Here is a 15,790-nt window from a genome sequence, read left to right as displayed (position 1 = left end):
CTGTTTTTTCTGGAATTATTTGTGTTGTTTGTTTTTTTAGTAATTCCGGGTTTTTTCGTTGTCGCTAAATGGCTTAGAGGGTATTTTAAGGTACCGAGAGCTTCTTTTTGGGACTGAAAAGAAAGATTCTTCCATTGAAATTTATTATTTTTGTAATTACGGGCGAATTTGATTTCTTATAGTACCGAGATTGTAAATAATGTAATATAAAATGTAGAAAATTAATTTTGAATTTTTGTTTTTTTAGAGCATTTTATGATGACTTTTAGTCATATTTATCAATTAATTTTGGTATGCTCTATGGGGATTACTTAAGTTTTCTTATTTAATCTTTATATTTATATGATTTTATATAAATGTAATCTATATCAGATATAGAANCCCCCCCCCCCCAATCCTATCCGGGTATGATACTATTTAGGGAGACATGGTAGAACACAGTATATGGAAGTAGGGAGAGAGGAGAGTCTATGGAGAGAGGAGCGCTAGTGGTATGTAAATATTTCCTGAATAGGGGACACTCATGAATATATAATTCCTGGGATATACGTATTGCACGGGCAAAGCCTAGATATAGTTTCTACTTCAAGTAGAAACAAGAGGATATAACATTCAATTTAATCGTCATAGATTTTGTGGTTGGAAATTAATGTTCTACGAGATAGGAATAATCTTATTTATAGATACAGTTTAACCATGTAAAATATTTAATAGTTAGTTACAATTTAATATCCCATCTATATATGTTACAGTAAAAGTGACGCCGCCCGAGAGGGGGACGCCACGCCCCGCGTGGGGAGGCCGAGAGGGGGGAGGAATATTGATAATGTGCCAGTATTGTATATTATGGGTTTCAGGAGTTTGATTCTAACTCATCAAATTTGCTTTAAAGTAATTTTAACATGTAAATTTTTGTGTGATACGCATGAATTCTAAAAGGGGATATTAAATGTTCGCAGTTTTTTGTTTTGATTTTTAGGAAATTCTAGAATTAGTTAATTTTATGAGCTTTGACTCAGAATTGTGCCAGCAGTCGCGGTTATACAATTGAAGCAAGTAAATTTTTTCGATCTGTATTTGATGTTTTTGTTTTTATGTAATTTTTAGATTTTTAGGTGGAATTATTATTTGATGTAATATAATTAATTGTGATTGAAATACGAAAGTTCAATATAAGACTAGGATTAGATACCCTATTATTATGAATTGTAAAATTAGTGATCTTAGTATTAATAGTTTAGATCTTTAAATTAAAAGAATTTGGCGGTAATTTAGTCTTTTCAGAGGAACCTGCCCTGTAATTGATAATCCACGATAAATTTTACTTTATCTTTGTTTGTATACCTCTGTCATTGAATGTTTTATTAGGATATTTTCTTTAATTTTTATGAATTTAATGTCAGGTCAAGGTGCAGCTGTGATAAAGAAGAGGTGGGTTACATTGAATTTATTTATGGAGATAAATATGTAAATTTTATTGAAATAGGATTTGAAAGTAAGTTTTATTAGAATATAGAATTGATTTTAGCTCTAAATTATGTACACATCGCCCGTCACTCTCATTTAATTAAAGGTGAGATAAGTCGTAACAAAGTAGGTTTATCGGAAGATGGGCCTAGAAAGATTTTATCAAGGTTTAGTCTATAGTAGGCATTATTATTTACATTAATAATTTGGTTGTGCGATTCAACATATCTTGAAGTTTTATGATTATTATTCTTTCTTTTATAAAAATTTTATTAGAAATAACTTATTTTGTAGTATTTTTTAATGAAATAATGATTTTAATTATAATGTATGAGTACTGTGAGGGAAATTTAATAAAATTAATTAGAAGTAATTTTAATTTAGTGTACCTTTTGTATCAGGGTTAATTAAATTATTATATTTATATATATATCCCGAAATTAGAAGAGATAAAGTTAAATGTTAGTTTACGTTTTATAGTAATTTATAATTTAACTTTAGTAATGATATGTTATTCGTTTTTAAATATCTGGTTTTCAAAGAATTAAATTTAATTTAGACTTTATTTATTTGTGTTTGATAATTATATTTTATTTCAATTTTTAAAGTTAATATTATCAGGGATAAGCTTGATATTAATTCTATAATTATGGTTATATTAGTAATTTTGTGGGCTTGAAGTCAGCCATCATGGATTTCGTTATAGAATAATTATTACTATGATTTATTTTTTTAGGTTTAGAATTTTATTTGGATAGTGAATTTAATGATTTTGTTCATGGAATAATGATTAAATTAGTATTTATTATAATTAAATTATAGGAACTCGGCAATTTTATTGCTCACCTGTTTAACAAAAACATGTCCTTTTAGGATATTTATATAAGGTCTGGCCTGCCCAATGAGGGGTTGAATGGCTGCGGTATTCTAACCGTGCTAAGGTAGCATAATCATTTGTCTTTTAATTGAGGGCTTGTATGAAAGGTTGGATGAAGTAATAACTTTCTTTAATTTAATTTATGAATTTAATTTTTAGGTTAAAAAGCTAAAATGTTTTTATAGGACGAGAAGACCCTATAGATCTTTACAGTTTGTTAGGTATAATGATTTGGTGAATTATTTATTATTATTCAATGATTTTGTTTGATTGGGGTGATTGTGGAATTCTTTTAACTTCCATTATTCTTTTTCAAGGGTTATTGTTTTTTTGATCCATTAGTAATGATTAGAAGATTAAGTTACCTTAGGGATAACAGCGTAATTTCTTCGGAGAGTTCATATTGATGAGGAAGTTTGCGACCTCGATGTTGGATTAAAATTAGTGTTAGGTGTAGCAGCTTAATAACTAGGTCTGTTCGACCTTTAAAGTTTTACATGATCTGAGTTCAGACCGGCGTAAGCCAGGTCAGTTTCTATCCATAATTTTATAATGTATTTTAGTACGAAAGGACCAAATTCATGGAATAATTTTTTGTTATTGATTGATATTGCTATTTTGGCAGATTAGTGCAGTAGATTTAGAATTTATTTATGTAGATTGTTCTACAAGTAGTAATTTTTATGATTTCTTATTTATTAATTTTGGTTTGTGTTTTAGTGTCGGTTGCTTTTACAACCTTATTGGAGCGCAGGGTTTTAGGGTATATCCAGCTTCGTAAGGGTCCCAATAGGGTGGGCTATATAGGGATCATACAACCTTTTTCTGATGGGATTAAGTTATTTTTTAAAGAACAAACCTATCCTTATTTTTCTAATTTTTTAATTTATTATTTTACTCCTGTTTTTATATTGTTTTTGTCTTTTGTCATATGGGTTCTTTTTCCTTTTTTAGTTAATGTTTATGAATTTAGTTTTGGTGTTTTATTTTTTTTGTGTTGTACTGGGATGGGGGTTTATGGAGTGCTGTTGTCAGGTTGAAGATCTAATTCTAATTATGCTCTTTTAGGCGGCCTTCGTTCAGTCGCTCAGACTATCTCTTATGAGGTAAGAATGGCTTTGATTATAATTTGTTTGATTGTTTTTATTTATAGTTTTAATTTTATTGATTTTATAAAGTACCAGCATTATGCTTGATTTATTTTTTTTTCATTTCCTTTATTTTTTTGTTGGTTTTCTTCTTGTTTAGCGGAAACTAATCGTTCTCCTTTTGATTTTGCTGAGGGGGAGTCTGAGTTGGTTTCTGGATTTAATGTTGAGTATAGAAGAGGTGGATTTGCTTTTATTTTTTTGTCAGAGTATATGAATATTATTTTTATAAGACTTTTGAGTTGTATTATTTTTTTGGGATGTGATTTGGGATCTATTATATTTTTTATTAGGATTACTTTTGTTGTTTTTATATTTATTTGGGTTCGGGGGACTTTGCCTCGGTATCGTTATGACAAGTTAATGTATTTAACTTGGAAGTTATTCTTACCTCTTTCTTTAAATTACTTGATGTTTTTTTTAGGTTTTATTTTATTCATGTTTATAAACTCTGCTTACTAACACACTTTTAAGTGAATTAATAATAAGATTATCATGTGTACAGGGAGGATACTTGCACACTTTTAGGTGAATTAATAAAGTTAATAAAGGGTTTAACCTTTTTCTTATATTTTCAAAATATACGCTTGGAATAAGCTAATTAACTACTTTAGATAATTTTATCTCAGGTTTTTAGAAATATGGGATTGATTAAGAAGTATATAAAGTATATGACTGTGAGGGTCTGTCCTGTTAGAATGTAGGGCTCTTCGGCAGGGCGGGCTCCAATTCAGGTTAATAATAATAAAATTGCTGCTAAAGATCAGAATAAGATTTGATTTACGGGATAAAACTTTAATCCTTGAAATTTGCATAAGTTTGTTCATGGAAGAATTACAATGATTAGAATTGAGGAGACTATTGCAGTAACTCCTCCTAATTTGTTAGGGATTGACCGTAAAATAGCGTAGGCGAATAAGAAGTATCATTCTGGTTGAATATGTACGGGAGTTACGAGTGGGTTTGCTGGGATAAAGTTTTCTGGATCTCCTAGGATTCGTGGTTCTCAGAGATTTAATAAAATAAAAAGTATTATAGTGATAATTACTCCTATCAAATCCTTAATTGAAAAGTATGGATGGAAGGGAATTTTATCTAGATTTCTTTTTAACCCTAAGGGGTTTCTGGAGCCTGTTTGGTGTAAAAATAATAGGTGGATTATGGTTAATGCAGCGATAATAAAGGGGAGGAGGAAGTGAAGAGCAAAGAATCGGGTTAATGTTGCGTTATCGACTGAGAAACCCCCTCATAGTCATTTAACTAATTCATTTCCTAGATATGGGACGGCTGAGAGTAAATTAGTAATAACTGTTGCTCCTCATAAGGACATTTGTCCTCATGGTAATACATAACCAAGAAATGCAGTTCCTATAATTAGGAAAAGTATTACAACTCCTACTATTCAAGTTATTATAAGTTTATATGATCCATAATAAATTCCTCGGCCGATATGTAAGTAGAGGCAAATAAAGAATAATGAAGCTCCATTTGCATGGAGGCTACGGAGTAGCCATCCATTATTTACGTCTCGACAAATATGGACTACTCTTTTGAAAGCAAGTTCAATATCTCCTGTATAATGTATGGCTAGGAATACCCCTGTAATAATTTGAATTATGAGGCATATTCTTAATAATGATCCAAAGTTTCATCAAAGGGAAATTCTAGACGGGGCAGGTAAGTCAATAAGTGAATTATTTATAATTTTAATTAGTGGGTGAATTTTTCGTAGGGGCTTGTTCATTAGTTTTTTGTCCGTAATGGGCCATCATGCACGTTTACAACATAAGAGACAGTAATTATACTGATGAACAGGTATCTTACGAGTATAATAGTAATTCATATATTATGTATGCTAAATAGTTTTAATAAGGATATTATCTGTTCATTTCTTATTATATCCTTCTTCATTGTGGATCATATTCTTTTTGTTTTTAATTGATCCACAATGAAGAGGAGGATGATGGAGGATATGAGGGCCATGGCGGTGATTGATCTTATTGAGACTGATGTTTGAAATTTTTCGTTTGATGCTACTCTTGTTATGTAAATGAATAGTACTAGTATTCCTCTTAGTATAGAGATTAGTAAGATGTAGGAGAATCAGAATATATTAATAATTAATCCGGTAATTATTGATACTAGGATTGTTTGAATAATTAAAGTTAGTCCTATTCTTAAAGGGTGTTTTGTTGTTCTGAATATTATTCTTGTAATTATTGAGGTTATTATTAGTATTTCAGTAAGTAGTTTATTAAAAATGTTAATTTTGGGGATTAATGATAAGTGTATTGCTTCTTTCTGAAGTTTTAAAGATTATTTCTATCTATGATTTACAAGATCATTATTTTTATTTAAACTATTAAAACTAGTGTATTTGATGTATTATTTAGGTCTTTTATTTATGGTTTTTTCTGGTTTGTTTATTTTTTGTTCTATGCGTAGGCATCTTTTATTAACTTTGTTAAGTTTAGAGTTTTTGGTTTTGTCTTTGTATTTTTTGTTTTTCTTGTTTTTAACTTTTTTTGGGCTATCTTATTATTTTCTTTTGGTTTTTTTGACTTTTTCTGTATGTGAGGGTGCTGTTGGTTTAGGTATTTTGGTTACTATTATTCGTTGTCATGGTAACGATGGGATTAGAAGACTTTCAATTTTAGGATGGTAAGAATGTTATTCTTCTTGTTCTTTTTGATCCCTATTTGTTTATTAGGTATATGGTGGCATGTTTGTGTTTATTTGATTTTGGGCCTGTTTTTTTATTTTAATGTTTTTTGATTTCTTCCTTATATTGGAATGTTAAGATATTCTTTTGGTGGGGATATTTTGTCTATGTGTATAGTATTTTTAAGTTTTTGGATTGTTTTTTTAATAATTGTTGCTAGATATGTTATTTATATTAAGGGAAATCATGATGTTGAATTTCTTTTGGTTAATGTTTTGCTTTTGATGTGCTTAGTTTTTTGTTTCGTGACTTCTAATTTATTTTTGTTTTATGTATTTTTTGAGTCTTCTTTGGTTTGTACTTTATTTTTGATTTTTGGTTGGGGTTATCAGCCTGAGCGTTTAATGGCGGGATTTTATTTATTGTTTTATACAATGTTTGCTTCTTTGCCTCTGCTTTTGAGAATTTTTTATATTCAGAGGGTTTCTTTTGGATTATTTTATTTTTTGATTTCTTTGGATTTTAATTTCTTTCTTTATTTGTCTTTGATTTTTGCTTTTTTAATTAAGATGCCTATAGTTTTTGTCCATTTTTGACTTCCGAGGGCTCATGTTGAGGCCCCTATTTCAGGTTCTATAATTTTGGCGGGGGTGTTACTTAAGTTAGGGGGCTATGGCCTTATACGTGTCTTGTTTTTTATGTATGATTATTCTGTTAATTATAATTATTTTTGGATTGGCCTGAGTCTTTATGGGTCTTTTATGGTTGGTTGTTTATGTATGTGCCAGGTTGATATTAAGTCTTTAATTGCTTATTCTTCAGTGGCTCATATAGGTTTGGTTTTGTGTGGTATTTTTTCTATAAATATTTGGGGCTTATGTGGATCCTTAATCTTAATAATTGGCCATGGTCTTTGTTCTTCTGGTTTGTTTTGTTTGGCTAATATTATTTATGAGCGTGTTGGTAGACGTAGATTTATTGTTAATAAGGGTTTGATTGTTTTTATGCCTTCTTTATCTTTATTTTGGTTTATTTTAAGAGTTAATAATATGGCTTCCCCTATTTCTTTAAATTTGTTAGGTGAGATTATATTGATTAATAGATTAATGGGTTGGAATTCTTTAAGTTTTATTTTTTTAGGTCTTTCATCTTTTTTGAGATGTTGTTATAGAATTTATTTATATTCTTATGTTCAACATGGCTCTTTTTATTCTGCTAGAATGTCTTTTGGGCCTAATTCTTTGCGTGAGTATGTTTTAATTATATTTCATTTATTGCCTTTAAATTTATTGATTATTAAGTGTGATATTTTTGTTTTGTGAATTTAGGTTTGGGTAGTTTAATTGAGAATAGTAATTTGTGGAATTGTAGGTGTTATTTATAAACCCCAAATCTTGTTAAATAAAGTTTCTGTTTATTTTTTAGGAAGATTGTTTTTATTTATAATAAGAATTTTATTATTTTTTTTGGGTTGTTTTTTTTTAATTAATGATTATGTTTTGTTTTTGGACTGGGAGTTTTTATCTTTTGTAAGATGTAATATAACTATAACTTTCTTGTTTGATTGAATATCTTTAGTTTTTGTTAGTTGTGTTTTTTTAATTTCTTCTATGGTTATTTATTATAGTGAAAGTTATATAATTTCTGATAAAAGAAGGGTTCGTTTTTATTTTTTGGTTTTTCTATTTGTTATATCAATGATGATAATAGTTGTTAGTCCTAACTTGATTAGAATTTTGATTGGCTGGGATGGTCTTGGGCTTGTTTCTTATTGTTTAGTTATTTATTTTCAGAACTTTAAGTCTTATTCTGCTGGGATGTTGACTATTTTGGCTAATCGGGTTGGGGATGTCGCTATTTTGTTGTCTATTTCTTGGATATTAAATTATGGTAGATGGCATTATATTTATTATGTGGGTATGTGGGATTATTGGGGCATTTATTTAGTTTCTTTAGTCGTTTTGGCGGGTTTTACTAAAAGAGCTCAGATTCCTTTTTCTTCTTGATTGCCTGCCGCTATGGCGGCTCCTACTCCTGTTTCTTCTTTAGTTCATTCTTCGACTTTAGTTACTGCGGGTGTTTATTTGTTAATTCGGTTTTCTGATTTATTACTTAATGTGAATTGTTTATTTGTTTTAGGTTTGTCTTTAATAACTATAACTATGGCAGGGCTTAGAGCTAATGTTGAATATGATTTGAAGAAGGTTATTGCTTTGTCTACTTTAAGACAGCTTGGTTTAATAATGTCTATTTTGTTTCTGGGGTTTCCTATTTTAGCATTTTTGCATTTATTGACTCATGCTTTTTTTAAAGCTCTTTTATTTATATGTGCTGGGGTTATGATTCACTGTATAAGTGATTCTCAGGACATGCGTTATATAGGGGGTATTATTAATAATCTTCCTTTTACTTGTGCTTGTTTCTGTATTTCTAATTTATCTCTTTGTGGGTTTCCTTTTATGGCGGGATTTTATTCTAAGGACATTATTATTGAGATAATAACGAGTTCTATGGGTAATTTTTTTATTTATTTATTCTTTTTTATTTCTGTTGGTACTACGGTTTCTTATACTTTTCGTTCTGTGAATTTTTGTTTGTTTAGAGGGTTAAATATGTATTCTTGTCAGGTTTACTCTGAGGACAGGATTATAATGAAGTCGATGGTTGTTCTTTCTTTGTTAGCTATTTTTAGTGGGAGTATGTTATGTTGATTGGTATTTTCCGTTCCTTGTTTAGTTTTTTTTCCATTTCATATAAAGATTATGCCTTTGATTTTTATTTTATTAGGTGCTTGAATTGGCTTTAAACTCTCTAGTCGAGGTAAGTTGATGTTGGGGTTAATTTTTGGTTTTTTTATAAGATCTATATGATTTTTGACTTTTTTAAGAACTAGGATGGTTTACGGTAATTTCTTATATTTGTCTAATAATTATATTAGGATAATGGATTATGGTTGGGGAGAGTTTTTAATTTCTAAGTCTCCGTTAATAGTAAGTTCTTTATTTAGTCGGGTTGCTAGTTTTTATCAGTATAATAATGTTAAGATTTTTATATTAATTTATTTATTAATGATTGTGTTTTTTATTATTTAAGGTTCAAGTAGCTTAATTTTAAAGCAGGGCATTGAAGATGCCTATATAAGATTTTTTCTTCTTGAATAATTATTCGTAGAAAGTGTCTTTCTTTTTTTCATTGAAAATGAAATGTTTTTAATAAACTATATGAATATAAGAGAAAAACGGAGTCTAACCGCTTTAAAAGATAGTTAGCAGCTTCTTTTAGTACCTCATTCTCTTTTAATTGGATTTTTGAATCATTTATTTCATTAACAATGAAATGCCTCTTTTTGGCTTCAATTAATAAAATAAGTAAGGAGAATTGTTCTCTTTATTTTAGGTCGAAACTAAATGTATTTATTACTTCATTACTTGAGAAAGACTTAAATAGTACTTTTTAATTGCAAATTAAATGTTATTTTTAACTACATTCCCGTTTTTTCTATTAGTTTGTTCATTCTAGTACTCCATTATTTCATTCGTGGTAGAGTCCTCTAATTAAGATGGCGATGAATATTGATATTGTAATAGATCAATGAATAAGTCTTCCTGTTTTTGTAACCAGGATGATTGGCAGAATAATTACGATTTCAATATCAAAGATTAGGAATAGGACTGCAATTAGGAAGAATTGGATTGAGAAGGGCATGCGCGATGATCTTTTGGGGTCGAATCCGCACTCGAACGGGGATATTTTTTCTCGGTCTAGAGTTGATTTCTTTGAAATTGTTGTGCATGTTAATATTAGAATTATTGAAATTGAGATTGCTATTATTGTTGATATTAGGATTTTTATAATTACCTTTTTTAAATTATAAACCTTTTAATTGGAAGTTAAATATACTTTTTGTACTAAAAAGGTTAACTACCTCATCAGTAGATTGAAATATATAAGAATAATCATACTACGTCTACGAAATGTCAGTATCAGGCTGCGGCCTCAAACCCAAAATGGTGCTTTCTTCTGAAATGGCATCAAATATGTCGTATAAGACATACGAGTAGGAATGTTGTTCCGATAATAACGTGGATTCCGTGGAATCCTGTTGCTATAAAAAAGCATGATCCGTACACTGAGTCACTGATAGTAAATCTGGACTCGTAATATTCGAATCCTTGGAGTAAAGTGAAGTAGATTCCTAAGATGACTGTAATAAAGAGTGCTTGTGTTGTTTGGGAATGGTTTCTTTCTATTATTCTGTGATGAGCTCATGTTACTGTAATTCCTGAGCATAGAAGAATTATTGTGTTAAGAAGGGGGATTTGTATAGGGTCAAATGTTAAAATTCCTTTTGGGGGTCATATTATTCCAATTTCGATTGTTGGCGATAAGCTTCTGTGGAAGAATCCTCAGAAGAATGAGATGAAAAAGAATACTTCTGAAATAATAAATAAAATCATTCCTAATTTAAGTCCGTTGGTTACGGCAATTGTATGTTTTCCTTGGTATGTTCCCTCTCGGGTGATATCTCGTCATCATTGAATTATTGTTATTACTAAGATTAGGATGCCTAAAAGGTATAAGGATATATCATTTTTATGGAATCATCTGATTATTCCTGATGTTAGGGTTATTGCTCCGATTGATCCAGTGAGTGGTCATGGTCTATAATCTACTAAGTGGTATGGGTGATTATTTGCTCTCATAAGCTACTTCTCTAGTGTAGAGTGTTCTTAATATGGAAAATACATATGCTTGAATAACTGAAACGGCTGTTTCAAATAACATTAATATTAATTGTGCAGAGAAAATGATTGGAATTATTTGTGTTGTGGTACTTAACATATTGTTTCCTAGTAAAGATATGATTAAATGTCCTGCAATTATGTTTGCCATTAATCGAATAGCCAGGGAGCCTGGTCGAACAATATTTCTGATTGTTTCAATGCATGCTATAAATGGCGTTAGGATAGTGGGGGTCCCTTCTGGGATAAGGTGAGCTAATATGTGTTGAGTTTGGTTAATTCAGCCAAAAATTATTAATGATAGTCATAATGGGAGGGCGAGTGTGAGCGTGTAAGTTAAATGGCTTGATCTTGTGAATATGTAAGGTAATAGTCCTAACGAGTTGTTTAATAGAATGAATGTGAATAGGGAAATAAAAATTAAAGTAAAGCCTGCGTTATGGGGTCCAATTAAGACTTGGAATTCTTGGTGGAGTTTGATGTGGATGTTTTTGAAAATTATATTGTATCGTGATGGAGTAATTCAGAATGTAATAGGAATTAGTCTTATTCCAATAATTGTTCTGATTCAGTTAAAAGATATATTGATTGATGTTGCGGGATCAAATGTTGAGAATAGATTTGTTATCATTTTCAGTTTACCTCAGGCATTGTACTTTTGATATTTGTTTTTGTCGAAGTTGGGCTATAGTAGTTTTGGAAGTGAAGAATTATAAAAATAATAATGAAGGATAAGGTGAATGTAAAAAATATAGTAGTTCATCATAATGGGGCTATTTGTGGCATATAAGAAGTATTAAATATAATATTTTTAGTCTGACAGGCTAATGTTTTAGTTTAAACTAACTTCTTCATTAAGGGTAATTGTTAAATACCATGTTTTGGTTTAAGAGACCATTACTTACGTTTCAGTCACTTAATGAATTAATTAAGTCTTTAGTCAATTTATGAATTGATTTATATTAACTCTTTCAATAACAATGGGCATGAATCTATGGTTTGCGCCGCAAATTTCTGAGCATTGTCCGAATATAAGGCCTGGACGATTAATTGAGAATCTTCCTTGGTTTAGTCGTCCGGGGGCTCCGTCAATTTTAATTCCTAAGTTTGGAATTGTTCATGAATGAAGTACGTCAGCGGCAGTGACTAGGATTCGTACTTGTGTATTTATTGGTAGAACAATTCGATTGTCTACATCTAGAAGTCGGAAGTCTGATATTTCTAGTTCGTTAGTTGGTTTTATATATGAGTCGAATTCGATATTTATAAAGTCTGAGTATTCATATCTTCAATATCATTGGTGTCCAATGGATTTAATTGTAATGAGTGGATTATTGATTTCGTCTATTAGGTATAGAATTCGTAGTCTTGGTAATGCAATAAATACAAGTGTAATGGCTGGGAGGATCGTTCATACAAGTTCGATTGTTTGTCCTTCTAGTAAATATCGATTAATTAATTTGTTTGTTAGTAAGGAGGATATTATGTATCCTACAAGGATAGTAATTATAATTAGAATTATTAATGTGTGGTCATGGAAAAAGATTAATTGTTCTATTAGTGGGGAGTTGGCGTCTTGGGTGCCCAAGTTTGATCAGGTTGCAATTCTTAATGAAAGAATAACTCTTTATGAATGAATCTTAAGTTCATCGCACTTAATCTGCCACATTAAGCTAAGAGTTAATGATTGGGATTTCAGAGTAAGAGTGTTCTGCTGGAGGGTACTTTTGGAGTCATTCAATATTTGTTGCTAATCTCTGTTGGAACAAGATTTGTCGTTTTGAAATTATTCTTTCTCAGATAATGAATAATAGTAGGATGATTCCAATTAATGAAATAGTTCTTCCTAATGAAGAGATAATATTTCAACAAAGGAATCTGTCTGGATAATCAGAGTATCGGCGAGGCATGCCTCTTAGTCCGAGGAAGTGTTGTGGGAAAAAAGTTAAATTTACTCCGATAAATATAATTATGAATTGAATTTTTAATCATAGCGGATTTATTGTTAGTCCTGTAAATAGGGGGTATCATTGAATAAATCCTCTTATGATTGCAAATACGGCTCCTATTGATAAGACATAATGGAAGTGCGCTACTACATAATAAGTGTCGTGTAGAATAATATCAATTCTTGAGTTTGCGAGTACTACTCCTGTCATTCCTCCAATAGTGAATAAGAATACAAATCCGAGGGCTCACATAATTCTTGGGGAATAAGTTAATATTCTTCCATGTAAGGTAGCTAGTCATCTAAAAATTTTAATTCCTGTTGGGACTGCGATAATTATTGTGGCAGATGTGAAGTATGCTCGTGTATCTACATCTATTCCGACAGTGAATATATGGTGGGCTCATACAATGAATCCGAGGAGACCAATGGCTAATATTGCGTAAATTATTCCTAGCGCTCCGAATGCTTCGTTTTTACCTGTTTCTATGGCCAGAATATGTGAAATTAGTCCGAATCCGGGGAGGATTAAAATATATACTTCTGGATGTCCGAAGAATCAAAATAAATGTTGATAAAGAATTGGGTCTCCTCCCCCCGCTGGGTCGAAGAAAGAGGTATTGAAGTTTCGGTCAGTTAATAATATAGTAATTGCTCCTGCTAATACGGGCAGTCTTAGTAATAATAAGAGGGCCGTAATGCCTACAGATCAAACAAATAGGGGAATTCGTTCTGGGGTTATTCCTGCTGGTCGTATATTAATAATTGTTGAAATAAAATTTACGGCTCCTAGAATGGAGGATACTCCTGCTAAATGCAGTGAGAAAATTGCTAGATCTACCGAGGCCCCGCTATGGGCGATATTACTTGATAGTGGGGGATAAACTGTTCATCCGGTTCCAGCCCCTCTTTCAACTAGGCTTGATGTTAACAGTAAGGTAAGGGATGGGGGAAGTAATCAGAATCTTATATTATTTATTCGTGGGAATGCTATGTCAGGGGCTCCAATTATTAACGGGACTAATCAGTTTCCGAATCCTCCAATTATAATTGGTATAACCATGAAGAAGATTATAACGAAGGCATGTGCTGTTACGATTACATTATAGATTTGATCATCTCCAATAAATGGGCCTGGTTGACCTAGTTCGATACGGATAATTCAGCTTAATGATGTTCCTAATATTCCAGCTCAGGCACCCAGTAAGAAATACAGGGTTCCGATGTCTTTGTGGTTGGTTGAGAATAGTCATTTATTCATAAAGCAAGATGGCTGAAATATAGGCGGTAAATTGTAAATTTATTCATGATTATTAAAATCTCTTGTTAGGCTTTATAGTCAATAAAATGATATCAGACTGCAATTCTGAAGTAGCAGCGTGCTAAAGCTTACATTAATTTCTGTAATTTTAACTTTGAAGGCTAATAGTTTATTTAACTTAAAGCTTTAAAAGCTGAATGTTAAAACTACAGGGAGAGAGACATTAATAGTAAGCATCAATATAATTAAGTTTTTATTTATCTCATTAGTCTGATATCATTTTATTGATGATGAATTAATTAATAATGTTGATCCAATAAGTCGTAAATAATAGAATAATGTAATTAGTGATGATAAAATTATAATTACAAGGGCAGTAATTGATCTTGATGTGATTATTGCTTGAATTACTAATCACTTTGGTAAAAATCCAATGAATGGTGGCATTCCTCCTAATCTTAAGAATAAAGTGATGATTAGTGATTTTTCTATGAATGATGAATTTAGTCTTAAGAGTTGATTAATGTGGAATGAATAATATTCTTGTAATATAATAATTATTATTAATGTAATGATTGAATAAATTAATCAATATATGGGTCATATTTCATTATTATATTTAATGCATGCTATTGTTCATCTTAAATGGTTAATAGATGAGTATCCTATAATTTTACGGATTGAAGTTTGGTTAAGCCCGCCAATTGCCCCAGTTATAGCAGTAATTATGATGATGATAATGGGCATTGTGTTGATAATATGGGATAAAATGAATAGCGGGGCGATTTTTTGTCCAATTATTAAAATAAAGCAATTTGATCAGGTTGCTTTCTCTAAAATTTCTGGAAATCAAAAATGGAATGGAGGTACTCCTAGCTTGATTAATATTCTGAATATTAATATTGTATTAAATAATTCTTCTCTCACTAAGGGAGTCAACGTGAGGGAAGAGTTTAATAATACAGATATTAGTATTAAAATAGAACCTAAACTTTGAGTTAAAAAGTAAATTATACATCTTTCAGAAGACGAATTATTCTTAGATCTGTAAAGTACAGGAATAAATGAAATTAAATTTATTTCAAGGCCTATTCATATTCCTAATCATCTCTCAGATCTAATAACAATTATAATTCTAAAAGTTATAATGAGTAAGAAAAATATTTTTCTTATATTTAAAATTAAAAAGAAGAAGATTTTACTTCTATGATCAGGGTATGAACCTGGTAGCTTATTTAGCTTATCTTTTTATATTTTGGTGTATGATGCACAGGAAGTTTTGGGCTTCCGGGTTTTAGTTTAATTCTAAAAAATATAATAGGGGTACAGTGCATACATGTTTTATTCTATCAAAATAATCCTTTTTATTCAGGCACCCTATCCATGTTTTACCCCAGTTTTTTTTAATTTATTAAAAACTGGGGATGGAATCTTTATTATTGTTTAATAATAAAATGAGTATTGGTACATTGGATTAAGGTGAATTGATTTAATGTTAGATTATGGGGTTTTGTCCAATTTTTTGGATGGAATCTTTATTATTGTTTAATAATAAAATGAGTATTGGTACATTAAATTAAGGTGTTGTATTAAATTAAGGTGAATTGATTTAATTCTTCTTTCTTAAAATACGAATGTTGGTTTTGTGTAGAATCCTGTTGTTGTGGATGTGTTCATTTTTGTAT

General features: G+C 30.4%; 13 protein-coding genes and 24 non-coding genes across 37 annotated transcripts; 14 read left to right on the top strand and 23 right to left on the bottom strand. All coding sequences in view use genetic code 5, as the record gives it.

Moving 5' to 3' along the window:
• Nucleotides 1-854: 854 nt before the first annotated feature.
• Nucleotides 855-1,630, top strand: ICG89_mgr01. Its single transcript has one exon. It is a non-coding gene; the product is annotated as a 12S ribosomal RNA (ribosomal RNA).
• On the top strand, nt 1,631-1,700 carry ICG89_mgt22. Its single transcript has one exon. It is a non-coding gene; the product is annotated as a tRNA-Val (tRNA).
• ICG89_mgr02 lies at nt 1,701-2,956 on the top strand. The gene has a single exon. It is a non-coding gene; the product is annotated as a 16S ribosomal RNA (ribosomal RNA).
• On the top strand, nt 2,957-3,021 carry ICG89_mgt21. The gene has a single exon. It is a non-coding gene; the product is annotated as a tRNA-Leu (tRNA).
• ND1 (NADH dehydrogenase subunit 1) lies at nt 3,022-3,954 on the top strand. The gene has a single exon. The coding sequence runs from the start codon at nt 3,022-3,024 to the stop codon at nt 3,952-3,954; it is 933 nt and encodes a 310-aa protein (YP_009919188.1).
• Nucleotides 3,955-4,031: 77 nt separating this feature from the next.
• ICG89_mgt20 lies at nt 4,032-4,099 on the bottom strand. Its single transcript has one exon. It is a non-coding gene; the product is annotated as a tRNA-Ser (tRNA).
• A 3-nt stretch (nt 4,100-4,102) lies between these two features.
• Nucleotides 4,103-5,236, bottom strand: CYTB (cytochrome b). The gene has a single exon. The coding sequence runs from the start codon at nt 5,234-5,236 to the stop codon at nt 4,103-4,105; it is 1,134 nt and encodes a 377-aa protein (YP_009919187.1).
• ND6 (NADH dehydrogenase subunit 6) lies at nt 5,236-5,730 on the bottom strand. Its single transcript has one exon. The coding sequence runs from the start codon at nt 5,728-5,730 to the stop codon at nt 5,236-5,238; it is 495 nt and encodes a 164-aa protein (YP_009919186.1).
• A 2-nt stretch (nt 5,731-5,732) lies between these two features.
• ICG89_mgt19 lies at nt 5,733-5,800 on the top strand. Its single transcript has one exon. It is a non-coding gene; the product is annotated as a tRNA-Pro (tRNA).
• ICG89_mgt18 lies at nt 5,798-5,861 on the bottom strand. Its single transcript has one exon. It is a non-coding gene; the product is annotated as a tRNA-Thr (tRNA).
• Nucleotides 5,862-5,863: 2 nt separating this feature from the next.
• Nucleotides 5,864-6,157, top strand: ND4L (NADH dehydrogenase subunit 4L). The gene has a single exon. It carries the CDS (start codon nt 5,864-5,866, stop codon nt 6,155-6,157), a length of 294 nt encoding a protein of 97 aa, YP_009919185.1.
• ND4 (NADH dehydrogenase subunit 4) lies at nt 6,151-7,482 on the top strand. The gene has a single exon. The coding sequence runs from the start codon at nt 6,151-6,153 to the stop codon at nt 7,480-7,482; it is 1,332 nt and encodes a 443-aa protein (YP_009919184.1).
• On the top strand, nt 7,483-7,546 carry ICG89_mgt17. Its single transcript has one exon. It is a non-coding gene; the product is annotated as a tRNA-His (tRNA).
• Nucleotides 7,547-7,548: 2 nt separating this feature from the next.
• On the top strand, nt 7,549-9,246 carry ND5 (NADH dehydrogenase subunit 5). The gene has a single exon. It carries the CDS (start codon nt 7,549-7,551, stop codon nt 9,244-9,246), a length of 1,698 nt encoding a protein of 565 aa, YP_009919183.1.
• A 1-nt stretch (nt 9,247) lies between these two features.
• Nucleotides 9,248-9,314, top strand: ICG89_mgt16. The gene has a single exon. It is a non-coding gene; the product is annotated as a tRNA-Phe (tRNA).
• On the bottom strand, nt 9,314-9,381 carry ICG89_mgt15. Its single transcript has one exon. It is a non-coding gene; the product is annotated as a tRNA-Glu (tRNA).
• A 1-nt stretch (nt 9,382) lies between these two features.
• On the bottom strand, nt 9,383-9,450 carry ICG89_mgt14. The gene has a single exon. It is a non-coding gene; the product is annotated as a tRNA-Ser (tRNA).
• On the bottom strand, nt 9,450-9,514 carry ICG89_mgt13. The gene has a single exon. It is a non-coding gene; the product is annotated as a tRNA-Asn (tRNA).
• A 6-nt stretch (nt 9,515-9,520) lies between these two features.
• Nucleotides 9,521-9,583, bottom strand: ICG89_mgt12. The gene has a single exon. It is a non-coding gene; the product is annotated as a tRNA-Arg (tRNA).
• Nucleotides 9,584-9,645, bottom strand: ICG89_mgt11. The gene has a single exon. It is a non-coding gene; the product is annotated as a tRNA-Ala (tRNA).
• Nucleotides 9,646-9,655: 10 nt separating this feature from the next.
• On the bottom strand, nt 9,656-10,009 carry ND3 (NADH dehydrogenase subunit 3). The gene has a single exon. It carries the CDS (start codon nt 10,007-10,009, stop codon nt 9,656-9,658), a length of 354 nt encoding a protein of 117 aa, YP_009919182.1.
• On the bottom strand, nt 10,010-10,072 carry ICG89_mgt10. The gene has a single exon. It is a non-coding gene; the product is annotated as a tRNA-Gly (tRNA).
• Nucleotides 10,072-10,857, bottom strand: COX3 (cytochrome c oxidase subunit III). Its single transcript has one exon. The coding sequence runs from the start codon at nt 10,855-10,857 to the stop codon at nt 10,072-10,074; it is 786 nt and encodes a 261-aa protein (YP_009919181.1).
• ATP6 (ATP synthase F0 subunit 6) lies at nt 10,858-11,527 on the bottom strand. The gene has a single exon. A coding segment is annotated over exon 1 (670 nt).
• Nucleotides 11,521-11,682, bottom strand: ATP8 (ATP synthase F0 subunit 8). The gene has a single exon. The coding sequence runs from the start codon at nt 11,680-11,682 to the stop codon at nt 11,521-11,523; it is 162 nt and encodes a 53-aa protein (YP_009919179.1).
• Nucleotide 11,683: 1 nt separating this feature from the next.
• On the bottom strand, nt 11,684-11,748 carry ICG89_mgt09. The gene has a single exon. It is a non-coding gene; the product is annotated as a tRNA-Asp (tRNA).
• On the bottom strand, nt 11,749-11,818 carry ICG89_mgt08. The gene has a single exon. It is a non-coding gene; the product is annotated as a tRNA-Lys (tRNA).
• A 6-nt stretch (nt 11,819-11,824) lies between these two features.
• COX2 (cytochrome c oxidase subunit II) lies at nt 11,825-12,502 on the bottom strand. Its single transcript has one exon. It carries the CDS (start codon nt 12,500-12,502, stop codon nt 11,825-11,827), a length of 678 nt encoding a protein of 225 aa, YP_009919178.1.
• Nucleotides 12,503-12,569, bottom strand: ICG89_mgt07. Its single transcript has one exon. It is a non-coding gene; the product is annotated as a tRNA-Leu (tRNA).
• Nucleotides 12,570-14,105, bottom strand: COX1 (cytochrome c oxidase subunit I). Its single transcript has one exon. The coding sequence runs from the start codon at nt 14,103-14,105 to the stop codon at nt 12,570-12,572; it is 1,536 nt and encodes a 511-aa protein (YP_009919177.1).
• ICG89_mgt06 lies at nt 14,103-14,171 on the top strand. The gene has a single exon. It is a non-coding gene; the product is annotated as a tRNA-Tyr (tRNA).
• Nucleotides 14,172-14,173: 2 nt separating this feature from the next.
• On the top strand, nt 14,174-14,235 carry ICG89_mgt05. The gene has a single exon. It is a non-coding gene; the product is annotated as a tRNA-Cys (tRNA).
• On the bottom strand, nt 14,228-14,293 carry ICG89_mgt04. The gene has a single exon. It is a non-coding gene; the product is annotated as a tRNA-Trp (tRNA).
• On the bottom strand, nt 14,292-15,287 carry ND2 (NADH dehydrogenase subunit 2). Its single transcript has one exon. It carries the CDS (start codon nt 15,285-15,287, stop codon nt 14,292-14,294), a length of 996 nt encoding a protein of 331 aa, YP_009919176.1.
• ICG89_mgt03 lies at nt 15,288-15,355 on the bottom strand. The gene has a single exon. It is a non-coding gene; the product is annotated as a tRNA-Met (tRNA).
• ICG89_mgt02 lies at nt 15,355-15,423 on the top strand. The gene has a single exon. It is a non-coding gene; the product is annotated as a tRNA-Gln (tRNA).
• On the bottom strand, nt 15,421-15,487 carry ICG89_mgt01. The gene has a single exon. It is a non-coding gene; the product is annotated as a tRNA-Ile (tRNA).
• Nucleotides 15,488-15,790: the final 303 nt, after the last annotated feature.

Source organism: Rhodnius prolixus, mitochondrion (genome assembly GCF_049639745.1).
Source record: "Rhodnius prolixus mitochondrion, complete genome".
Taxonomy (NCBI): Eukaryota; Metazoa; Arthropoda; class Insecta; order Hemiptera; family Reduviidae; genus Rhodnius; species Rhodnius prolixus.
This window is presented reverse-complemented; position numbering and strand designations above follow the sequence as displayed.